The sequence below is a fragment of the Salmo salar genome, chromosome 19 (assembly GCF_965601325.2).
Source record: "Salmo salar chromosome 19, fSalSal1, whole genome shotgun sequence".
Classification (NCBI taxonomy): Eukaryota; Metazoa; Chordata; class Actinopteri; order Salmoniformes; family Salmonidae; genus Salmo; species Salmo salar.
The window spans coordinates 51404116-51430000 of record NC_138309.1 but is presented as its reverse complement, the minus strand read 5'-3'; the positions used below and the strand labels follow the sequence as shown (position 1 = coordinate 51430000).

Below are 25885 nucleotides of genomic sequence, written 5' to 3'. Positions count from 1 at the left end.
GCTCCTACTACTACTACTACTTCTACCACTACTACTGCTGCTACCACTACTACTGCTGCTACTAGTACTACTACTACTACTGCTGCTGCTGCTTCTACTACTACTACTACTACTTCTACTACTACTACTGCTGTTACTACTGCTACTACTACTAATACTACTTATTCTACTTCTACTTCATCTACTACTGCTGCTACCTCTACTACTACTACTACTACTACTGATGCTACTCCTACTACTACTACTACTACTAGTACTGCTGCTACTACTACTGCTGCTGCTACTACTACTACTACTACTACTTATTCTACTACTACTACTACTACAACTACATCTACTGCTACTACTACTACTACTGCTTCTACTACTACTACTACTACTACTACTACTACTACTACTACTACTACTACTACTACTACTACTACTACTGCTGCTTCTACTACTAGTAGAAGTTGGTGGTTGGAGTGCTACTTAGCTTACAGTGTTGGTCACAGAGATATCTATGAGATATCTATGATACACAACAGTGTAATGGTGTTCTAACAAACTAGAATTCTGCTCCATTAGGAGCATATTGGTCTTGTTTGATGCCAGTGCTGCTTTTCTACCTTTAAAAAATGATGCCTCTTTCTTTTCTTCTTACTTTCTTTTTTCTTCAATATTTCTTTCAAATGACAAACACTTACTCTCTCCCTCTCTCTTTCCCCTTCCCTCTTCAATATCTGTAGGAAAGCTCAGAGGTATACTTTTCCTTATTGCTTATGGCTATGTATGGCTATGAGCTTGAATGTATGGCTTAGAGTCTGAATGTATGGCAAAGAGCCTGAATGTATGGCAAAGAGCCTGAATGTATGGCTATGAGCCTGAATGTATGGCTATGAGCCTGAATGTATGGCTATGAGCCTGAATGTATAGCTATGAGCCTGAATGTATGGCTATGAGCCTGAATGTATGGCTAAGAGCCTGAATGTATGGCTAAGAGCCTGAATGTATGGCTAAGAGCTTGAATGTATGTCTGTGAGCATAAATGTATGTCTGTGAGCTTTTCTGAATGGCTACAAAGTAATAATTTAAAATACTGTATGTGTTCCGAATTGGAATGTGTCTTTGTTCATGTAGCTACACGCTTAGAAAAAAAGGTGATATCTAGAACCTTTTGGTTCCAGGTAGAACCCTATTGGGTTCCATGTAGAACCCTTTCTCCAGAGTTTTCTACATGGAACCCAAAATAGTTCTACCTGGAACCAAAAAGGGTTCTCCTATGGGGACAGCCGAAGAACCCTTTTGGAACCTTTTTCTAAGTGTGTACTGTACATGTGTTTGTGTGTGTGTGTGCGTGCGTGTGTGCATGCGTGTGTGTGTGTGTGTGTGTGTGTGTGTGTGTGTGTGTGTGTGTGTGTGTGTGTGTGTGTGTGTGTGTGTGTGTGTGTGTGTGTGTGTGTGTGTGTGTGTGTGTGTGTGTGTGTGTGTGTGTGTGTGTGCATGCAGAAATGTAATGGCAGTCAGACGTGGCCGTCATCTCAAAGTAAAGAGGCTTTCTGGAGCTGACTATCTGAAATGAGTTTCTCTGAAGAAGCGGAGGGGGGTGATTGTCTGTGGATGTGAGATAGGGGAGGGGGAGATAAAGAGCGAGAGGAGAGAGAGATATGTTAAGTCCTTAGATGTGTTTGGTCTATCGCCAAAGTGCCAGTCCTACTCCAGTCAAACTTATTCTGACATCAGTGTGTGTGTGTGTGTGTGTGTGTGTGTGTGTGTGTGTGTGTGTGTGTGTGTGTGTGTGTGTGTGTGGGGGGGGGGGGGATGAAGTGTAGTGGATGTGGTTCATGAACCTACTCTCTTGTCAGGAACCTTGATGGAGACAAGTCCACCGCAATCTAATTTCTAGGCTTTAGCTCCCAGCTTACAGTCTTGAGACGTGCCGATGATGGAGTGGAGGGGTGTGTGTGTGGATGTGGTTAGCTAGTGGAGGGGTGTGTGTGTGGATGTGGTTAGCTAGTGGAGGGGTGTGTGTGTGGATGTGGTTAGCTAGTGGAGGGGTGTGTGTGTGTGGATGTGGTTAGCTAGTGGAGGGGTGTGTGTGTGGATGTGGTTAGCTAGTGGAGGGGTGTGTGTGTGGATGTGGTTAGCTAGTGGAGGGGTGTGTGTGTGGATGTGGTTAGCTAGTGGAGGGGTGTGTGTGTGGATGTGGTTAGCTAGTGGAGGGGTGTGTGTGTGTGTGTGGATGTGGTTAGCTAGTGGAGGGGTGTGTGTGTGTGTGTGTGTGTGTGTGTGTGTGTGTGTGTGTGTGTGTGTGTGTGTGTGTGTGTGTGTGTGCGTGCATGCATGTGGTTGGCAAGTGTGTGTGTGTGTGTGGTTAGCTAGTGTGTGTGTGTTACAGAGAGGACAAGCTCCATTTCAGAAACCAGACACACATACACCTTTTTGGTTACTACATGATTCCATATGTGTTATTTCATAGTTTTGATGTCGTCACTATTATTCTACAGTGTAGAAAACAGTAAAACTAAAGCACAACCTCTGAAAGAGTAGGTGTGCCCAAACTTTTGACTGGTACTGTAAATAATAGTCTTTTTTCCTGATCAATCTACACACAATAACCCCATTATGACATCACAATACACCATTATGACATCACAATATGACATCACAATACCCCATAATGACAAAGCAAAAATCTGTTTTTTTTATAAATGTTAGCAAATTTTTGCTAAAAACAAAACAAAAATATCACATTTACATAAGTATTCAGAACCTTTACTCAGTACTTTGTTGAAGCATCTTTGGCAGCGATTACAGCCTCGAGTCTTCTTGGGTATGACACTACAGGCTTGGCACACCTATTTGGGGAGTTTCTCCCATTCTTCTCTGCAGATCCTCTCAAGCTCTATCAGGTTGGATGGGGAGCGTCGCTGCACAGCTATTTTCAGGTCTCTCCAGAGTTGTTCGATCGGGTTCAAGTCCGGGCTCTGGCTGGGCCACTCAAGGACATTCAGAGACTTATCCCGAAGCCACTCCTGCGTTGTCTTGGCTGTGTGCTTAGAGTCGTTGACCTGAGCGCTCTGGAGAAGGGTTTCATCAAGGATCTTTCTGTACTTTGCTCCGTTTGCTTCAGGCCAAAGAGTTTAATCTTGGTTTCATCAGACCAGAGAATCTTGTCTTTAGGTGCCTTTTGGCAAACTCCAAGTGAGCTGTGGTGCTTTGTTTACTGAGGAGTGGCTTCTGTCTGGCCACTCTACCATAAAGGCCTGATTGGTGGAGTGCTGCAGAGATGGTTGTCCTAGAAGGTTCTCCCATCACCACATATTAACTCTGGAGCTCTGTCAGAGTGACCATCGGGTTCTTGGTCACCTCCCTTACCAAGGCCCTTCTCCCCTGATTGCTCAGTTTGGACAGGCAGCCAGCTCTAGGAAGAGTCTTGGTGTTTCCAAACTTCTTCCATTTAAGAATGATGGAGGCCACTGTGTTCCTGGGGACCTGCAAAGCTGCAGAAATGTTTTGGTACCCTTCCCCAGATCTGTGCCTCGACACAATCCTGTCTCGGAGCTCTATGGACAATTCCTTCGACCTCGTGGCTTGGTTTTTGCTCTGACGTGCACTGTCAACTGTCGGACCTTATAGCCAGGTGTGTGCCTTTCCAAATCATGTCCAATCAATTACATTTACCACAGGTGGACTCCAATCAAGTTGTAGAAACATCTCAAAGATGATCAATGGAAACAGGATGCACCTGAGTTTCACAGCAAAGGGTCTGAATACTTATGTAAATAAAGTATTTCTGTTTTTTCTTTTTAATACATTTGCAAAAATATCAAAAAAACTGTTTTCGCTTTGTCATTATGGGTTATTGTGTGTAGATTGCTGAGGATTTTTTTATTTAATCCATTTTAGAATAAGGCTGTAATGTGGAAAAAGTAAAGTGGTCTGAATACTTTCTAAAGGCACTGTATATTTTTTAGATTTGATTTAATTTACAATATTAGCAACGGTCAAGTGCCCAAGCAATAGACCTTATTCACAAAGGGGTGCAGCATAATTCAGTTGTAACTAGGCCAGTTGAAGTAGTCAGATCATTAATTATAAATACATTGTGTTATTGATGCCCATTCCGGAGCTGTTTCCCACTTTATCATCATTTCTTAACGACTTGCTTTAAGGGGTTTGTGTGTGCGTACGTGCTTGTGCGCCCTGGGATAAAACTGATCTTATCCAGCTTAAGACAAAACACTGGGCTCTAACTGGAGAGATTGTCAGAGCGAGAGAGAGAGAGAGAGAGAGAGATTGTCAGAGAGAGAGAGAGAGAGAGCTGTAGGTGACAGACAAGACGTTAGGTGTTAAGTAGTGTTAGAAGCTAGTGTGTACTGGATATTTTAATGGTTTCAGTTGTAAGGGGCTAGGCGCTAGGGTGTACATATTAAGGGTTTAGGGTGTAAATTGGTTAATAATAACATGATCATATATTCCAGAGCTGGACATCCATCAGTATGTGTAGGTGAGTGTCTTAATGTAGGTGTGTGTTGGCATTTACACATGGTGTATGTGGGATGTGTGGGTTTGAGTGTACAAAACATTAAGAACACCTGCTATAGACCTAGACTGACCAGATGAATCCAGATGAAAGCTATGATGTCCCCTGTTGTTTTCTGTCATGCTGTTCCTTCTTTTTCCGTAGTGTATTTCTGTATTGTTTTAGTGATTCACCGTAGTGAAGGTGTAGACTCAGGTTTTCTGGGTCTCTATGTTTTTGGTTGGACAGGTTTCTCAATTTCTTTCAAAGGTTTTTGCATTCTTCATCAAACCATTTGTCATTGTTGTTAGTTTTCTTTTAGGGTTTCTGCTTGAATTGAAATGTTCCATGTTAGCTGATAGTTCAAATATAGTGTTCAGGCTTCCTAATGCTAAGTTTACACCTTCACTATTGCAGGGGAACATTTTATCCAGGAAGTTCTTTAGGAGGGATTTGTTGTTGGTCAATTGTTTTTGTGGTAGGTTGCTACACTACCCTCCTTCCATCTATGGCATTGCTTAAAAGCCAGCAGTTTGCTCGGCGTTGATGCCTCATGGTTGAGTATTGCTCTGTTCAAGTAGATATGATTTTGCTGTGATCTGATAGGGGTGTCAATGTGAACTCTCTGAGAGACTCTGGGTTGAGGTCAGTGATAAAGTAGTCTACAGTACTACTGCCAAGAGATGAGCTATAGGTGTACCTACCGTCGGAGTCCCCTCGATGTCTACCATTGACTATATACAGAGTTGTGACCCGTTTTTGTTGGTTGTTTTGTCATAGTTATGTCTACGGAGGCATATTGGGGAGGGGGTCCTGTCACCTGCAGCTGTTTGTCTCCCTGTGTGCTACGAGTGTCGGGTTCTTGACAAGTTCTGGCATTTACTGTAGGTCGCCACAAACTAGGACTATATGTCCCTGGACCTGGAAATGGTTGATCTCCCCCTCTCTGTCTCTCTCCCTCCCTCCCTTCCTCCCTCTCTCTCTCTGCTTCTCTCTCCATCTCTTCCTCTCTCTCTCTCTCTCTCTCTCTCTCTCTCCAGGTAGTGTAGTCACCCTGCTGTTTCTCTATCCTCCATTTTGATTTAGTACAGCTGTCCCTGATAATGCACTGTTCACTCAATCACTCTCTCTCTCTCTCAGAAGCACACACGCACCAGTGGAGGCTGCTGAGGGGAGGACAGCTCATAATAATGGCTGGAACGGAGTGAATGGGATGGCATCAAACACCTGGAAACCACGTGTTGATGTATTTAATACCATTCCACTGATTTCACTCCTGTTATTACCACGAGCCCGTCCTCCCCAATTAAGGAGCCACCAACCTCCTGTGACACGCACACACACACAGCTGTAGCCTAATTGCACGGGGTTGCCATGGAAATGACAAATGAGTATGTGAGAGGCTGAGGAGAGGAAAGAGCCGTTACATCAGCTGCAGAGTGTGATGTAATAGAATGGTGAACGGCCCACAGATGTCCTGCTGTCTGATCTACTGATTGACTGGTTGCCTGACATCTAATGGTATGAATGTAAATTAGATCTACAATGTAATGGTGGTGAATGGGTGTGTGTGTTCATTGTAAGAAATTGGTTCCTGTCACACTCAGCCCACACTCTCCCTCTCGCTCTACCTCTCCACGGTAAAGACTCACCGCAGGCTCTCAGTTGGTAAAAGCTTTCCTGACACAAATACACCAAAATGTACACACACGCTGTGAGGGAGGTAATTACCAGTGGCGTGTATTCGTGGATGCAGAGGGAAGCCAGGCTGTTTGACCAAATATTTGACCAATAAAAAAATGTAAGAAATCAAATAAATGATCTTTCGTCTCTCTGTGTTTTCATAACTTTCCTTCAGTTCTGATCTAACCGTAAATCAATATGTTGTACCACTGGCCTGAGACGATTGAAGTTCAATATGTAGCCTAGATGTAGCCTAGCAGCCTCACATTAGCTAGCTAGCTAACTTAGCTGGTTCATTGTTGCCCATGCGAGGAAGTCAGGCTAGCAAGCATTTTAGCTAGGTAGCCTTTGACAACAAAAACTAAAAGCATACTGTAAGACAGAGCCGACCGTTTTGCCAACATGAAAGAGAGGAGGATGGCATTGGCCTTCAACTAGTCTACAAATTGGGTAAATCCTTTTTTTGCTTTACTTGCACATGTCACACACACACACACACACACACACACACAGAAATCAGTGCCATGGCCAGCCACATTATATTTAGCAACATTGATTGGACTAAATAGTTTTTGGTATCTGTAAGTTTGTTTTGACTGTTTTAAACTACGTATATATAGCCTTGTTGATTTGATGTTGAAATGTTTAAGTGTAAATGGTGCTGGAATAACAGAGGTAGTGTTGCTGTGCTCAGTAGTTAGTAAACTGTGAAAAACAGGATCTTTCTTGGCCATGCTGTATGTCATGTACATGTAACTGTTTCTATACAATATTCTCTTTGTGGACTTCACAGGACAGATGTTTTGTGATGAAACAAACATATGTGTAGATGAATTTATTCCACAACAGTGTGACTTCTGTATTTTTGTTGTCCCGGCCTTATTGTATTCCACGGTGCCGTATGAACAAATGGGTTATAGAGCAAACAACACAAATATCACAACATAGGTTGTAATATGGCTTTTTTACCGGCTTGACTTGGCTTCCTCAGTGTTTTTATCCATGTACCACTGCTGGTGATTACACCCAGAACACAGACACACACACACACACAGACACACACACAGACACACACACACAGACACACACCCAGAACACACACACACAGACACACACAGACACAGACACACACACACAGATACACACACACACACACACCCAGAACACACACACACACACACACACACACACACAGACACACACATGATCACACACTCTGGCAAATATCTTTCTATTAACATTCACATACTGGCACACACACTGGAACACATTTGATTATATTATGCTAAATTATACATGGCTGGTTGCTGATAGGTACTTAAGAACACACACACACACACACTCATACACACACATAATTTAAAAATCTCTAAACAAGATGACAGATTTTATAATGACTGTTGAATGCATCAGAAAGCGAAGCATCACAACATATCCATATGGTTTAATGTCAACCCACTCATGAATGATCCATCCAACTCATATCAGACTACTGGATGAGCAAACAAAGAGTTAGATAGAAACATGTCTCAGGTTATTAGGTTTCCATTTGACACCAACATCGTTGTTTACACATTTAACATTATGGCCATGAAGTTATATTATAAACATTATAAAACATTAACAACATTGACTGGTCTCTGTTTCTCTTTCTCCCCACTTCTCTCCCCATCCCTCCATCCTTCCATCTAACCTCCCTCCCTCCAGCCCGTGAGGACTACGTAGCAACCTTTAAGGGGTCAGAGTATTTCTGCTATGACCTGTCTCCCAGCCCCATCCAGTCCTCTAGTGATGAGATCACCCTGAGCTTTAAGACCCTGCAGAGGAACGGCCTGATGCTCCACACGGGCAAATCAGCCGACTACGTCAACCTGGCCTTAAAGAACGGAGCCGTGTCACTGGTCATCAACCTGGGGTCCGGGGCCTTCGAGGCCCTGGTGGAGCCGGTTAACGGGAAGTTTAACGATAACTCCTGGCACGATGTCAAGGTCACACGCAACCTGAGACAGGTAACCTGGCAACGGCAGGGGAGGGGCGAGATGAAGAGGGGGTTATAGAGAGAGGGGGTTATAGAGAGAGGGGGTTATAGAGAGAGGGGGTTATAGAAAGAGGGGGGTTATAGAAAGAGGGGGTTATAGAGAGAGGGGGGGTTATAGAAAGAGGGGGTTATAGAAAGAGGGGTTTATAGAAAGGGGTTTATAGAGAGAGTGGGTTATAGAGAGAGGGGGGGTTATAGAGAGAGTGGATTATAGAAAGAGGGGGGGCTATAGAGAGAGGGGGGGGCTATAGAGAGAGGGGGGGCTATAGAGAGAGGGGGGCTATAGAGAGAGGGGGGGCTATAGAGAGAGGGGGGGTTATAGAGAGAGGGGGGTTATAGAGAGAGGGGGGGTTATAAGGGGAAAGAGATAAAGAGGGTGAACGAGGGAAACATAGGCAAAGAGAAAGAGGTTGTGTGCCTGAGAGAGAAAGAGGGTGTATTTGTCTTAAACTCACTGTGTGTGTGTGTGTGTGTGTGTGTGTGTGTGTGTGTGTGTGTGTATTAGCGTCAGGACTGGGGGCACTATGGTTCTGCTAACTGTAGTCTTCTGCTGTTTGCCTGTGTGTACCAACCACTAACTACTAACTGTACTTACTAACCTGCTAGTAATACTAACTAACCTCCATCCATGGAATGTGTCATACTACTAACCTGTTGCCTTCTCCTAGCCTTCTCCACACCTCTCTAACCTCCACTGGCCTTCTACCTTTTCTTTGTCCTTTACGGATGTTGTTCTGTTCACACTTGTTGCTCTCCTTCCTCCCCCTCTCCACAAAGCACTCAGGCATTGGACACGCTATGGTAAACAAACTCCATTGTTTGGTAGATATAACTCTAATCCTTTCCTAAAGCTATACTAGAACAGGATGATGTCGGTTGGTACTCTCAGCTTAACACTCCCTTCCTCCTAGCCCCGCTATTTTTCTCTACCTTTCCTTTTACCTTTTTCCGACGTTCACTCCATCTCCCCGTTGTTAACATGTAGGCGCTTCCTGATTGGCTCATTCCTCAGCTGCATGCGATTGGCCATTCCCCCTGCATGGTGCAATTTCAGGTCCTGCCTCTCTGATTTGTCCATTAAACACAGAGACAGAGGCCAACCTCCCTCCCCCGTTTTAATTTTCTCCTGATCTTTTTCTCCATTCCTCCTCTGCATGCTGTCCACCCTGCTGCTGAGCCCAGGCTCTTCTGTTGTTGTTTGTTTTCTCGTTCCTATCTTCCTCTTGCTGTTGACTGCATGCAGCGAGAGGCGGCTGCATGTGTGTGGAATGACTAACCCATTTAACACTGTGTGTGTCAGTGTGTGTGTCAGTGTATGTGTCACATCATTCAGACCTGCTAATCTGACTAACTCCCCACACACACTCTAACCCACAACCCCTACCCTTCACACACTCCAACCCTCAACACTATCATCACTACTAGCATCATGTTTATCACTAAACTCAACACTACTAACAGCACTAACACCATTTACTATCAGAATATTAATTAATACCTAATACACTAACAGATTGTGGCTGCTGAGCCTCAACATATGCCTGAATAACCTGATTAGCTACTTATGCTAATGCTATATAGCCAGGGTAATCCTGGTTAGCTACTTATGCTAATGCTATATAGCCAGGGAAATCCTGGTTAGCTACTTATAGTAATGCTATATAGCCAGGCAAATCCTGGTTAGCTACTTATGCTAATGCTATATAGCCAGGGAAATCCTAGTTAGTTACTTATGCTGATGCTATATAGCCAGGGAAATCCTGGTTAGCTACTTATGCTAATGCTATATAGCCAGGGCAATCCTGATTAGGTACTTATGCTAATGGTATATATCCAGGGTAGTCTAGGTTAGGTACTTATGCTAATGCTATATAGCCAGGGTAATCCTCGTTAGCTACTGATGCTAAAGCTAGCTACAACCTGAACTGACTACACATGCTACTGTAATCTAGTCAGTGGGTTAGCCATTGTTGCTAATGAACTAGTCAATATCAAGCTTGTTTGCGTTTTATAGAACCAATGTTATTCCTTTGATTGTTCTCATGGCAGATCGATTACGAAGGTCAAAGGTGTTGTGGATCCACTGACAGAGAAGACTGAGTGATGCTTTTATTTAGGTTCAATATTTCCATAAGAAGTTCAAACTCATTATTATTGCTTTAACTGAAGCCTGAAAATAATAAAAAATAGCATTTATTGGGTGACTAGATTCCCTAATGCACAATAGGGTGCATTGATTTGGGGTCAAATTCCACCCTCCCGTTGCACCGAGTGAGCTGAGTACACCTACTCTCTTGTCTCGTGCGCGTGGGGACATTTAAGCAGAACAGCAGAGAATGTATGCTTGTTGCGCTCTTCAGAGTGGAGAGTCGGAAGTAAGGTAATGAATCTACAAGAAACACCTCCCCCAATTTTCCAAACCACCATTGTCTGTGTATGGAATGGGGAGTTCCACATTCCCTCCATGCAATGCTCCACGCAATGGATGCTGCAAGAAGCATAAATTGCCTATTAGTCAGCTAATGTTAACTAGCTGTATAAGCTAATACCATAGCTGGTAAAATAATGAATGTAGCTAGCTAGTAGCTAAATATTGGAATTGACTGGTAGGAGGCATATTGTCACGAGGAAAGAAATGTAGGGGTGAAGGTCACCCCCAGGGCAGAATTTAGCTGCATAGCATCTTGTCCATGATGCTCTGAGGGCAGAGAACTTGGAAAATTTGGTAAAATGGTTTAAGGCCAGTGATGTAGTACTCGACTCCAGGACTTGGTGATTTCCATGACTTGGACCACTTACTTGGCCAGTGTTGACTTTGTCAGGTAAAGTCTCTCCCTTGCATAACATGTATATCCCGTGCAACGTCCTAGCTACAAATCAAATCATTGGTTGCGTACACAGATTTGCAGATGTTATCGCAGGTGCAGCAAAATGCTCGTGTTTCTAGCTCCAACAGTGCAGTAGTACCTAGCAATAATAAAAAAATATACAAATAAACTATACACACACATCATCCAGAATTTTTTTAAACGAAATGAAGAAATATCAGAACGAGCAATGTCAGAGTCTGGAATATAAATATATATGTATATGAAGGTGTATAGACATTATAGAAAGTACATTAATATAAAAGGTGTGTACAGTAGTAGTTATATAGGATGAGCCATGACTAGAATACAGTATATACATACAGTGCCTTCGAGAAAGTATTTATACCCCTTGACTTATTCCACATTGAAAATCTGTGGAAAGACTTGAAAATTGCTGTTCACCGCCGAAGAATGGGAGAACATCGCCAAATCCAAAGCTGATACAGACATGCCCAAGACGACTCAAAGCTGTAATCGCCGCCGAAGGTGCTTCTACAAAGTATTGACTCAAGGATGTGAATAGTTATGTATTTCATTTTCATAAAATGTGACAACATTTCTAAAAACCTGTTTGAGAGAAAAAATATATTTAATCCATTTTGAATACAGCCTGTAAAATAACAAAATGTGGACTAAATCAAGGGGTATGAATACTTTCTGAAGGCACTGTATGTAAACATTATTAAAGTGACCAGTGTTCAAGGACTATGTACATAGGGCAGCAGTCTCTAAGGTGCAGGGTAGAGTACCAGGTGGTTCAACAGGACATTTTAGGTAGCTTCAGTATTAGCTAGATATTTTAAATTAGGAACTTATCTTGAAAGATTGTTGGACTGCAGCCTTTAGCCCAATCAAGGGACTCGTGACTCGACTCAAACTTGAGTATAAAGGACACAGACTTGGACTCAGATTTGTATTTGTTCTGCCTGCAGGACAGATCTGCTGCCCTGAGAACAGAGTTGGTTCTATAATACCCTAACAAGCCCAAACCACCTCATCACACAGACAGGAAACAGGTCCAAACACGCTAGATCAATTAAAACAACAGAAAAACACAGTTAGACCAATCAAATCACACAAACCAAACAACAGATAGACCAATCAAATCACAGACCTAACACAGCTAGACTAATCAAATCACAGACCAGTCCAATACAGCTGACCAATCAATCCAATCAACTGACCAACAAACCACAGCCAAGACCAGACCACCTCCCCAGAAACCTACCAAGTCAGTAAGGGGGCAGACTAATTTGGCAGGCTAGCGCATAGCGCTGCGTTTGGTGTGAGTATAGCGTGCCCTTTCCCTGTGCTTTGTTGCATAGGTGACCATCTCCGTGGACGGCATCCTGACCACTACGGGCTACACCCAGGAAGACTACACCATGTTGGGCTCAGACGATTTCTTCTACGTGGGAGGAAGTCCCAGTACTGCTGACCTCCCTGGATCTCCTGTTAGCAACAACTTCATGGGCTGCCTTAAAGAGGTGGGGTGTACACACACACACACACTAACCCACTCGTACTCATCTATACATTATACACACATGCATACACACGTCTACATATGCGCACATCACAGTCGCATACAGAGCTAGGCCTACAGGTTTATCCACAGGTTCATGATCTCATACAGTGTATACGGTAATAATGTACACAGAGAGATGCACACATCTCATACAGTATATACGGTAATAATGTACACAGAGAGATGCACACACATCTCATCTCATTAGCCTTCCCTGTAGCTCAGTTGGTAGAGCATGGTGTTTGCAACACCAGGGTTGTGGGTTCGATTCCCACGGGGGGCCAGCACAGAAAAAAAATGTATGAAATTGTATGAAATGTATGCATTCACTACTGTAAGTCGCTCTGGATAAGAGCGTCTGCTAAATGACTAAAATGTAAATGTAAAATGTCATACAGTATATACGGTAATAATGTACACAGAGAGATACACACACATCTCATACAGTATATACGGTAATAATGTACACAGAGAGATGCACACACATCTCATACAGTATATACGGTAATAATGTACACAGAGAGATACACACACATCTCATACAGTATATACGGTAATAATGTACACAGAGAGACACACATCTCATACAGTAAATACGGTAATAATAAACACAGAGAGATGCACACGCATCTCATACAGTATATACGGTAATAATGTACACAGAGAGATACACACACATCTCATACAGTGTATACGGTAATAATGTACACAGAGAGATGCACACACATCTCATACAGTATATACGGTAATAATGTACACAGAGAGATACACACACATCTCATACAGTATATACGGTAATAATGTACACAGAGAGATACACACACATCTCATACAGTATATACGGTAATAATGTACACAGAGAGACACACATCTCATACAGTAAATACGGTAATAATAAACACAGAGAGATGCACACACATCTCATACAGTATATACGGTAATAAGACACAGAGAGATACACACACACATTTGGCAGTGGCACACGCACCTACTCTCCCTCTGCAGGCTTCAGTATCAGAGAGAATCAGTGATGAGTGTTGCTGAGGGAGCAAACGCAGCGCTAAGCGCTAACATGCTAATTGGCTCTGCCACCGAGACCCTCTATCCATCCGCTCTGCTCCAAATGCGCCAACGGCACACACACACACACACACACATAGATACACACAAACAAACAGACAGATGATTTGCCAACGGTGATATCATTAGTAGTGTGTGTGGCGTGCGTGCGTTCGCGCGTGCGTGTGGTTGATTGGGACTGATGGTGTTGTAGGCATGCTGCTGTCATTTACATATCTAATGTGATCGTATGCTAATCCATGGGAAATAATTAAGATGTACGACGGAACATACTCGCATGACTGATCATCAGCCCTGTACAATATTTAATGCGCACCAACACACAAACTTATGCACGTACACACACACACACATACACACACACACACACACACACACACACATAAAAGGCTGCATCTCATTAGTTCTTCCTCTCCTCTTGTCCTCTCCTCATGTCCTCTCCTCCTCACCTCATTTCCTCTCCTCATCTCCTCTCCTTCATCTAGACTGGTATTGGAACACAGGTTTGGTGGAAGCAACATGACAGTGATAACTGAGGCTTTGCTTTCTTCTGTGACTGAAGGAGAGGAGACAAGGAGAGAGGAGATACAAGACTACATTTACATTTACATTTAAGTCATTTAGCAGACGCTCTTATTTGCACTCTTGCTCTCAACCCTAATAACCTCTTTCCCTGACCCCTGCCCTGACCCCTCAACCCTGACCGGAAGGTGGTGTATAAGAACAATGATGTACGGTTGGAGCTGTCTCGGCTGGCTAAGCAGGGAGATGCTAAGATGAAGGTAATATACCATAGTTTCTTATTGGCTGGTCTTATTGGCTGGTCTCAAATCGCATCCTAACCCTTAAGTAGTCCATTGCAACACAGCCCTACTACTCAGTGTTTCACTTTATTTTATTGTTTCAATTTAATGTGTTACATTTTTAACATTTGATTTGATTTGACTACAGGGGCCTGAAGAAAATAAGTAACATACTAAATGAAGAATAAATAATTGAGAGGAACAAACTAACTTAACAAACTTTCCCATCCATCAGGTGAGCGGTATAGTGGCGTTTAAGTGTGAGAGCGTGGCGACCCTCGATCCCGTGACCTTTGACACCCCAGAATCGTTTGTGGCATTGAGCAAGTGGAGCGCCAAGAAGGCAGGGTCAATCTCCTTTGACTTTAGAACGACAGAACCCAATGGACTGATGCTCTTCAGCCACGGGAAACCACGGCAACAGCAACGCAAAGACCCCCGCACACCCCCCACCCTAAAGGTAAGGAGACACATGCTGACCAAGCACACATTGGATGTTTCTCAATATGCGTACTACTGTGCTTCACACTCTCATGCGCCGAGTGCATTCTCCAAGCACGTTCTCTTGATTACGTTCTTATGAGGACGAGAGTGTGGAGAACACATAAATCCTTCCATTTGAGAAGGACTCCTCCTACTGTATTACCTCACGCTGAGCAGCACTCCCCCTACTGTATTACCTCACGCTGAGCAGCACTCCCCCTACTGTATTACCTCACGCTGAGCAGCACTCCCCCTACTGTATTACCTCACGCTGAGCAGCACTCCCCCTACTGTATTACCTCACGCTGAGCAGCACTCCCCCTACAGTATTACCTCACGCTGAGCAGCACTCCCCCTACTGTATTACCTCACGCTGAGCAGCACTCCCCTACTGTATTACCTCACGCTGAGCAGCACTCCCCCTACTGTATTACCTCACGCTGAGCAGCACTCCCCCTACTGTATTACCTCACGCTGAGCAGCACTCCCCTACTGTATTACTTCACGCTGAGCAGCACTCCCCCTACTGTATTACCTCACGCTGAGCAGCACACCCCCTACTGTATTACCTCACGCTGAGCAGCACTCCCCCTACTGTATTACCTCACGCTGAGCAGCACTCCCCCTACAGTATTACCTCACGCTGAGCAGCACTCCCCCTACTGTATTACCTCACGCTGAGCAGCACTCCCCTACTGTATTACCTCACGCTGAGCAGCACTCCCCCTACTGTATTACCTCACGCTGAGCAGCACTCCCCCTACTGTATTACCTCACGCTGAGCAGCACTCCCCTACTGTATTACTTCACGCTGAGCAGCACTCCCCCTACTGTATTACCTCACGCTGAGCAGCACACCCCCTACTGTATTACCTCACGCTGAGCAGCACTCCCCTACTGTATTACCTCACGCTGAGCAGCACTCCCCCTACTGTATTACCTCACGCTGAGCAGCACTCCCCCTACTGTATTACCTCACGCTGAGCAGCACTCACCCTACTGTATTACCTCACGCTGCACCTCCCCCTACTGTATTACCTCACGCTGAGCAGCACTCCCCCTACTGTATTACCTCACGCTGAGCAGCACTCCCCCTACTGTATTACCTCACGCTGAGCAGCACTCCCCCTACTGTATTACCTCACGCTGAGCAACACTCCCCTACTGTATTACCTCACGCTGAGCAACACTCCCCCTACTGTATTACCTCACGCTGAGCAGCACTCCCCCTACTGTATTACCTCACGCTGAGCAACACTCCCCTACTGTATTACCTCACGCTGAGCAGCACTCCCCCTACTGTATTACCTCACGCTGAGCAGCACTCCCCTACTGTATTACCTCACGCTGAGCAGCACTCCCCCTACTGTATTACCTCACGCTGAGCAACACTCCCCCTACTGTATTACCTCACGCTGAGCAGCACTCCCCCTACTGTATTACCTCACGCTGAGCAGCACTCCCCCTACTGTATTACCTCACGCTGCACCTCCCCATTCACTGAACCTTCTTCCAGCCAGGACAATGACAACAATAGAGACCAAACAAGATGTACACAAAGCAAACGTTTTACTTCATAACTATCAGCTATCTATATGTGAATCGTAATAATGTACCTAGCCAGATAGTTTAACAGGCTAAAGTTACCTAAAACAAATGTTATTTAGTGGATATTTCTTACTGTATTAAGATCAAATATTGTAGTCAGGCAACGTATGAGATATAAATAGGCAACATTTCATTCCAAAGTCAGAGTAAATTTCATTTTGCTTGAACTCAAATAATGGCGCCATTGATTTCAATAAATTGTCCGTAATTCCTTACTTGGTTGCATTATATCTGCATGCTTTCCGTTGAAGCTTGCATCGATGCATGCTTCAGAATATGTACAAACAGAGTACGCAGTACAGATTCATAAAGTGCAATCCGTGCTCCGTTTCACATACTTTGATTTGGACTCGTACTCCGACCCTCCCATGCTCCAATTTGCATACTCAGAGCACGGTAGCATGCGTTTTGAGGAACACCCACACACACCGCCTCTTGCACCACCCCACTTTAAGGTAAGACCACACACACACACACATATGCATACGCACATTAACCACACACGACCCTCGCATCCACCCCACCCTAAAGGTAGACACATACACACACACATTCATAATATATTAATGCTTATACTGGTGTTGATGTTTATACTGGTGTTGATGTTTATACTGGTGTTGATGTTTATACTGGTGTTGGTGTTTATACTGGTGTTGATGTTTATACTGGTGTTGGTGTTTATACTGGTGTTGATGTTTATACTGGTGTTGGTGTTTATACTGGTGTTGATGTTTATACTGGTGTTGATGTTTATACTGGTGTTGGTGTTTATACTGGTGTTGGTGTTTATACTGGTGTTGATGTTTATACTGGTGTTGGTGTTTATACTGGTGTTGGTGTTTATACTGGTGTTGATGTTTATACTGGTGTTGATGTTTATACTGGTGTTGATGTTTATACTGGTGTTGATGTTTATACTGGTGTTGATGTTTATACTGGTGTTGGTGTTTATACTGGTGTTGATGTTTATACTGGTGTTGATGTTTATACTGGTGTTGATGTTTATACTGGTGTTGATGTTTATACTGGTGTTGATGTTTATACTGGTGTTGATGTTTGTACTGGTGTTGATGTTTATACTGGTGTTGATGTTTATACTGGTGTTGATGTTTATACTGGTGTTGATGTTTATACTGGTGTTGGTGTTTATACTGGTGTTGGTGTTTATACTGGTGTTGATGTTTATACTGGTGTTGATGTTTATACTGGTGTTGATGTTTATACTGGTGTTGATGTTTATACTGGTGTTGGTGTTTATACTGGTGTTGATGTTTATACTGGTGTTGATGTTTATACTGGTGTTGATGTTTATACTGGTGTTGATGTTTATACTGGTGTTGATGTTTATACTGGTGTTGATGTTTATACTGGTGTTGATGTTTATACTGGTGTTGATGTTTATACTGGTGTTGATGTTTATACTGGTGTTGATGTTTATACTGGTTTTGATGTTTATACTGGTGTTGATGTTTATACTGGTTTTGATGTTTATACTGGTGTTGATGTTTATACTGGTGTTGATGTTTATACTGGTGTTGATGTTTGTACTGGTGTTGATGTTTATACTAGGTGTTGATGTTTATACTGGTGTTGATGTTTATACTGGTGTTGATGTTTATACTGGTGTTGATGTTTATACTGGTGTTGATGTTTATACTGGTGTTGATGTTTATACTGGTGTTGATGTTTATACTGGTGTTGATGTTTATACTGGTGTTGATGTTTATACTGGTGTTGATGTTTATACTGGTGTTGATGTTTATACTGGTGTTGATGTTTATACTGGTGTTGATGTTTATACTGGTGTTGATGTTTATACTGGTGTTGATGTTTATACTGGTGTTGATGTTTATACTGGTGTTGATGTTTATACTGGTGTTGATGTTTATACTGGTGTTGATGTTTATACTGGTGTTGATGTTTATACTGGTGTTGATGTTTATACTGGTGTTGATGTTTATACTGGTGTTGATGTTTATACTGGTGTTGATGTTTATACTGGTGTTGATGTTTATACTGGTGTTGATGTTTATACTGGTGTTGATGTTTATACTGGTGTTGATGTTTATACTGGTGTTGATGTTTATACTGGTGTTGATGTTTATACTGGTGTTGGTGTTTATACTGGTGTTGATGTTTATACTGGTGTTGATGTTTATACTGGTGTTGATGTTTATACTGGTGTTGATGTTTATACTGGTGTTGATGTTTATACTGGTGTTGATGTTTATACTGGTGTTGATGTTTATACTGGTGTTGATGTTTATACTGGTGTTGATGTTTATACTGGTGTTGATGTTTATACTGGTGTTGGTGTTTATACTGGTGTTGGTGTTTATACTGGTGTTGATGTTTATACTGGTGTTGATGTTTATACTGGTGTTGATGTTTATACTGGTGTTGATGTTTATACTGGTGTTGATGTTTATACTGGTGTTGATGTTTATACTGGTGTTGATGTTTATACTGGTGTTGATGTTTATACTGGTGTTGGTGTTTATACTGGTGTTGGTGTTTATACTGGTGTTGATGTTTATACTGGTGTTGATGTTTATACTGGTGTTGATGTTTATACTGGTGTTGGTGTTTATACTGGTGTTGATGTTTATACTGGTGTTGATGTTTATACTGGTGTTGATGTTTATACTGGTGTTGGTGTTTATACTGGTGTTGATGTTTATACTGGTGTTGATGTTTATACTGGTGTTGATGTTTATACTGGTGTTGATGTTTATACTGGTGTTGATGTTTATACTGGTGTTGATGTTTATACTGGTGTTGATGTTTATACTGGTGTTGATGTTTATACTGGTGTTGATGTTTATACTGGTGTTGATGTTTATACTGGTGTTGATGTTTATACTGGTGTTGATGTTTGTACTGGTGTTGATGTTTATACTGGTGTTGATGTTTATACTGGTGTTGATGTTTATACTGGTGTTGATGTTTATACTGGTGTTGATGTTTATACTGGTGTTGATGTTTATACTGGTGTTGATGTTTATACTGGTGTTGATGTTTATACTGGTGTTGATGTTTATACTGGTGTTGGTGTTTATACTGGTGTTGATGTTTATACTGGTGTTGATGTTTATACTGGTGTTGATGTTTATACTGGTGTTGGTGTTTATACTGGTGTTGATGTTTATACTGGTGTTGGTGTTTATACTGGTGTTGATGTTTATACTGGTGTTGATGTTTATACTGGTGTTGATGTTTATACTGGTGTTGATGTTTATACTGGTGTTGGTGTTTATACTGGTGTTGATGTTTATACTGGTGTTGATGTTTATACTGGTGTTGATGTTTATACTGGTGTTGATGTTTATACTGGTGTTGATGTTTATACTGGTGTTGATGTTTATACTGGTGTTGATGTTTATACTGGTGTTGATGTTTATACTGGTGTTGATGTTTATACTGGTGTTGATGTTTATACTGGTGTTGATGTTTATACTGGTGTTGGTGTTTATACTGGTGTTGATGTTTATACTGGTGTTGATGTTTATACTGGTGTTGATGTTTATACTGGTGTTGATGTTTATACTGGTGTTGATGTTTATACTGGTGTTGATGTTTATACTGGTGTTGATGTTTATACTGGTGTTGATGTTTATACTGGTGTTGATGTTTATACTGGTGTTGATGTTTATACTGGTGTTGATGTTTATACTGGTGTTGGTGTTTATACTGGTGTTGATGTTTATACTGGTGTTGATGTTTATACTGGTGTTGATGTTTATACTGGTGTTGATGTTTATACTGGTGTTGATGTTTATACTGGTGTTGATGTTTATACTGGTGTTGATGTTTATACTGGTGTTGGTGTTTATACTGGTGTTGGTGTTTATACTGGTGTTGATGTTTATACTGGTGTTGATGTTTATACTGGTGTTGGTGTTTATACTGGTGTTGATGTTTATACTGGTGTTGATGTTTATACTGGTGTTGATGTTTATACTGGTGTTGATGTTTATACTGGTGTTGATGTTTATACTGGTGTTGATGTTTATACTGGTGTTGATGTTTATACTGGTGTTGATGTTTATACTGGTGTTGATGTTTATACTGGTGTTGATGTTTATACTGGTGTTGGTGTTTATACTGGTGTTGATGTTTATACTGGTGTTGATGTTTATACTGGTGTTGATGTTTATACTGGTGTTGGTGTTTATACTGGTGTTGATGTTTATACTGGTGTTGATGTTTATACTGGTGTTGATGTTTATACTGGTGTTGATGTTTATACTGGTGTTGATGTTTATACTGGTGTTGATGTTTATACTGGTGTTGATGTTTATACTGGTGTTGATGTTTATACTGGTGTTGATGTTTATACTGGTGTTGATGTTTATACTGGTGTTGATGTTTATACTGGTGTTGATGTTTATACTGGTGTTGATGTTTATACTGGTGTTGATGTTTATACTGGTGTTGATGTTTATACTGGTGTTGATGTTTATACTGGTGTTGATGTTTATACTGGTGTTGATGTTTATACTGGTGTTGATGTTTATACTGGTGTTGATGTTTATACTGGTGTTGATGTTTATACTGGTGTTGATGTTTATACTGGTGTTGATGTTTATACTGGTGTTGATGTTTATACTGGTGTTGATGTTTATACTGGTGTTGATGTTTATACTGGTGTTGATGTTTATACTGGTGTTGATGTTTATACTGGTGTTGGTGTTTATACTGGTGTTGATGTTTATACTGGTGTTGGTGTTTATACTGGTGTTGATGTTTATACTGGTGTTGATGTTTATACTGGTGTTGGTGTTTATACTGGTGTTGATGTTTATACTGGTGTTGATGTTTATACTGGTGTTGATGTTTATACTGGTGTTGGTGTTTATACTGGTGTTGATGTTTATACTGGTGTTGGTGTTTATACTGGTGTTGATGTTTATACTGGTGTTGATGTTTATACTGGTGTTGGTGTTTATACTGGTGTTGATGTTTATACTGGTGTTGGTGTTTATACTGGTGTTGATGTTTATACTGGTGTTGATGTTTATACTGGTGTTGGTGTTTATACTGGTGTTGATGTTTATACTGGTGTTGATGTTTATACTGGTGTTGATGTTTATACTGGTGTTGATGTTTATACTGGTGTTGATGTTTATACTGGTGTTGGTGTTTATACTGGTGTTGATGTTTATACTGGTGTCGGTGTTGATGTTTATACTGGTGTCGGTGTTGATGTTTATACTGGTGTCGGTGTTGATGTTTATACTGGTGTCGGTGTTGATGTTTATACTGGTGTCGGTGTTGATGTTTATACTGGTGTCGGTGTTGATGTTTATACTGGTGTCGGTGTTGATGTTTATACTGGTGTCGGTGTTGATGTTTATACTGGTGTCGGTGTTGATGTTTATACTGGTGTCGGTGGATGTTTATACTGGTGTCGGTGTTGATGTTTATACTGGTGTCGGTGTTGATGTTTATACTGGTGTCGGTGTTGATGTTCATATTGTGCTGTTTTTCTATTGTTGCCGTTACTGTTGCAGGTGGATTTCTTTGCCATAGAGATGCTGGATGGTCACCTGTACCTTCTATTGGACATGGGCTCAGGAACCACCAAGACCAAGGCCATCGACAGGAAGGTCAACGATGGCGAATGGTACCACGTCGACTTCCAGAGGGACGGACGCTCAGGTATCTGATTTTATTTAACCTTTTTTTAAGTCGATTCAGAGCAATTCTTATTTCCAATGAGGGCCTGGAAAGTGGTCAGTGGAAAGGTAACTTAACCTTTAACATCTGAACCATGTAGCAGACTCATTCCGAGCGACTTACGGTCAGTGTCAGAGCACCCTAGTCACTGATCCCTCTTAACCCTAACCTTGTGTGTGTGTGTGTGTGTGTGTGTGTGTGTGTGTGTGTGTGTGTGTGTGTGTGTGTGTGTGTGTGTGTGTGCGTGCGTATAGGTACTATCTCAGTGAACTCACAGCGTACAGCATACACCGCTCCAGGGGACAGTGAGATTCTAGACCTGGATGATATCCTGTACCTGGGAGGATTACCGGAGGACCGCCAAGGACTCATCTTCCCTACTGAGGTCTGTGTGTGTGTGCGTGTGAGTGTGTGTGGACGTGTTTAACTATTCTTGTGGGGACCCGAAGTCCCTATGAGAATAGTAAACAAACCTAAATTTGACCAACTGGGGACATTTTGTTAGTCCCCACAAGGTCAAATGCTATTTCTAGGGGGTTTAGGGTTAAGGTTAGAATTAGGTTAAGGGTTAGGATTAGGTTTAGGGTTAGGAGCTAGGGTTAGGTTTAGGGTTAGGAGCTAGGTTTAGGATTAGGGTTAAGGTTAGTTTTTTGGGTTAAGGTTAGGGTTAAGATTAGGGTCTAAGATTTTGAATGGGATTGAATTGTGTGTCCCGACAAGGTTAGCTGTGTGTGTGTGTGTGTGTGTGTGTGTGTGTGTGTGTGTGTGTGTGTGTGTGTGTGTGTGTGTGTGTGTGTGTGTGTGTGTGTGTGTGTGTGTGTGTGTGTGTAACCTGACTCTCCTCCCAGTAGGTGTGGACAGCGTTGTTGAACTATGGATATGTGGGCTGTGTGAGAGACCTGTTTGTGGACGGTCAGAGTAAAGACATCCGTCGTCTGGCTGAGGCTCAGAGGGCTGTAGGGGTGAAACCTTCCTGCTCCAGAGAGCCCCCTAAACAGTGTCTGTCCAACCCCTGCCAACACAGCGCCACCTGCAGGTAACACAGCTACTTACTCAAGTCAAGTCTACTGTACAGTATGGGACTATGTTGATGTGTGCTTGACTGTTTCTAAAGGACTTCCTGTACTTTTAACTAGGTTCTAGACAGAGAGAAGACTTGTAGGCATATTTAAACAATGTATTTCATGTCAATAAAGCACCTTGAATTGACCCTTCGCTAAGCCCGCCCCAGGATTTTGGACAACCAATCTCAGTGCTTCGGTGGACAACTGTCTCCAAATGTATGTTAGTTAGGTTAGTTAGCTATATTATGAATATAATTCTCATCTGCCGTTGACATCAGGATACAATTTGAGAGCACTAGTTAGCTCCAGAAATGGTTAGTTGCTTTGTGACTGCATGCTGACAGTGAATTCAGAGCTATCCAGTGGCTAGCCACACTACAAACTTCATTTGACCAGGTTCCCGTAAAGCAAGTGTAATGGCAGTCCACCACAACTTCCCAGAGAGTCTCCTGATTAGCGATGGGTAGTGTGTGTTTAATTTTATTGTGTGTTAAAACAACAGTTTGAGATCATTGTGAGGTTTTTTCCCAGTGGTTGAATGGGGATTTGGGCTCCCCTGAATTCTTTTTTACCGAAGTAGCAACAGTAACCAAGGAGGCGGGGCTTAGCGAATGGTGAATTGAGGAATTACAGTGTATCTGTAGTTTGATCTACTCTGGCATGACCCTTGACTTGACCATTGACCTTTAACCCCAACTTCTGACCTCTGCAGGGAGGGCTGGAACAGATATGTGTGTGACTGCTCTGGGACCGGATACCTGGGACGGGCCTGTGAGAGAGGTGAGGAGAGGGGGAAAGAGGGACGGATGGAGAGAGGGGGCGGAGGGAGGGATGGAGAGAGGGGGCGGAGGGAGGGATGGAGAGAGGGGGAGGAGGGATGGATGGAGGGAGGGGTGGAGAGTGAGGGGAGGAGGGAAGGATGGAGAGAGGAGGGAGGGATGGAGAGGGGGGAGGGATGAGAGAAAGATGGAGAGGGGGAGGGATGAGAGAGAGGGGCGAAGGGGAGGATGGAGAAAGGGGGAAGGAGGGAGGGATGGAGAGAGGAGGGAGGAGGGAAAGATGGAGAGGGATGAGAGAGAGGGGCGAAGGGAAGGATGGAGAGAGGGGGAAGGAGGGAGGGATGGAGATGGAGGGTAGGAGGGAGGGATGGAGAGAGGGGGGTAGGAGGTAGAGATGGAGGTGAGAGGGATGGAGAGAGGGGGAGGAGGGAGGGATGGATGGAGAGGGGCACTGTGAGGGATGAAAGAGAGGGGAGGAGGGAGGGATGGAGAGAGAGCGGAGGAGGGAGAGGGGGGAGGGATGAGAGAGGGGCGAAGGGAAGGATGGAGGGAGGGATGGAGAGAAGATGGAGGGTAGGAGGGATGGAGAGAGGGGGCAGAGGGAGGGATGGAGAGAGGGGGGTAGGAGGTAGAGATGGAGAGAGAGGAGGAGGGAGGGATGGAGAGAGGGGGGTGGGATGGAGAGAGAAGGAGGAGGGAGGGATGGAGAGAGGGGGAGAGAGGGGAGGAGAGAGAGATGGAGAGAGGGGGGAGGGGGCAGAGGGAGGGATGGAGAGAGGGGGGTGGGATGGAGAGAGGGGGAGGGAGGAGGGATGGAGAGAGGGGGTGGGGGCAGAGGGAGGGGTGGAGAGAGGGGGTGGGATGGAGAGAGGGGGAGGAGGGAGGGATGGAGAGAGGAGGAGGGATGGAGAGAGAGATGGAGAGAGGGGGAGGGAAGAGGGATGAGAGAGGGGGAGGGAAGAGGGATGGAGAGAGGGGGAGGGAGGAGGGATGGAGAGAGAGATGGAGAGAGGGGGAGGGAAGAGGTATGGAGAGAGGGGGAGGGAAGAGGGATGGAGAGAGAGATGGAGAGAGGGGGAGGGAAGAGGGATGGAGAGAGGGGGAGGGAGGAGGGATGGAGAGGGAGATGGAGAGAGGGGGAGGGAGGAGGGATGGAGAGAGGGGGAGGAGGGGTGTTATTTAATATCTGGTTTATTTAAAGCATTGTATGTATAGTTATTAAACAGTCATACTGAACCAGTAAAACATAGAACAGATATTAAATAGACAGGCCAAGAGGGATGAAAGAAGATTGAGTGAGGGATGGATGGATGAATAGAATCCCTAAGAGACTGAGAGAAAGATGAAGTGAGAGACAGTTTGGAGAAAAGAAAAGAGAGACGATGAGTCAAAGAGAGGGAGGAGAGAGATCATGGCGTCAGTGTGAAGCAGCGGATTCTGTTACCACGATAATTATTAGTCTTCCCATATCTAACAAACACACACACCTCAGATCTGTCCTCTATAGGGAGATTAAAATTGAACAATTTGTGTGAAAGAGAGAGAGAGCGAGAGAGAGAGAGAGAGAGAGAGAGAGAATCAGCCTCAGTAACTGGTGGTTCAGTAGAAGGATGGACAGATGGAGAAACAGTTGGAGAGAGTGATTGCTCCCACCTTCTACCTGTGGTTTTACCTCTCTCATTCTCTCTCCCATCTCTCTCCATCCATCCTTCCCTCTCTCTTTTTGTTCCAAATATTCTCTCAGATCTGTTTGTTTCTTCAGTTTT

General features: G+C 43.3%; 1 protein-coding gene across 6 annotated transcripts in view; it reads left to right on the top strand.

Moving 5' to 3' along the window:
- Positions 1–25885, top strand: part of LOC106578942 (neurexin-1a) — a 179636-nt gene that overhangs the window by 31999 nt on the left and 121752 nt on the right. For 4 of the 6 annotated variants that reach the window (XM_082965773.1, XM_082965776.1, XM_045702408.2 and 1 more), the window contains 9 exons: positions 7895–8196; positions 9003–9026; positions 12421–12582; positions 14414–14485; positions 14742–14966; positions 22111–22258; positions 22531–22661; positions 23128–23312; positions 24053–24120. In XM_082965773.1, coding sequence (XP_082821899.1) covers positions 7895–8196; positions 9003–9026; positions 12421–12582; positions 14414–14485; positions 14742–14966; positions 22111–22258; positions 22531–22661; positions 23128–23312; positions 24053–24120 — 1317 coding nt within the window. The remainder of the gene's footprint in view (positions 1–7894; positions 8197–9002; positions 9027–12420; positions 12583–14413; positions 14486–14741; positions 14967–22110; positions 22259–22530; positions 22662–23127; positions 23313–24052; positions 24121–25885) is intronic. The other 2 variants (XM_082965775.1, XM_082965774.1) reach the window with 1 other exon arrangement.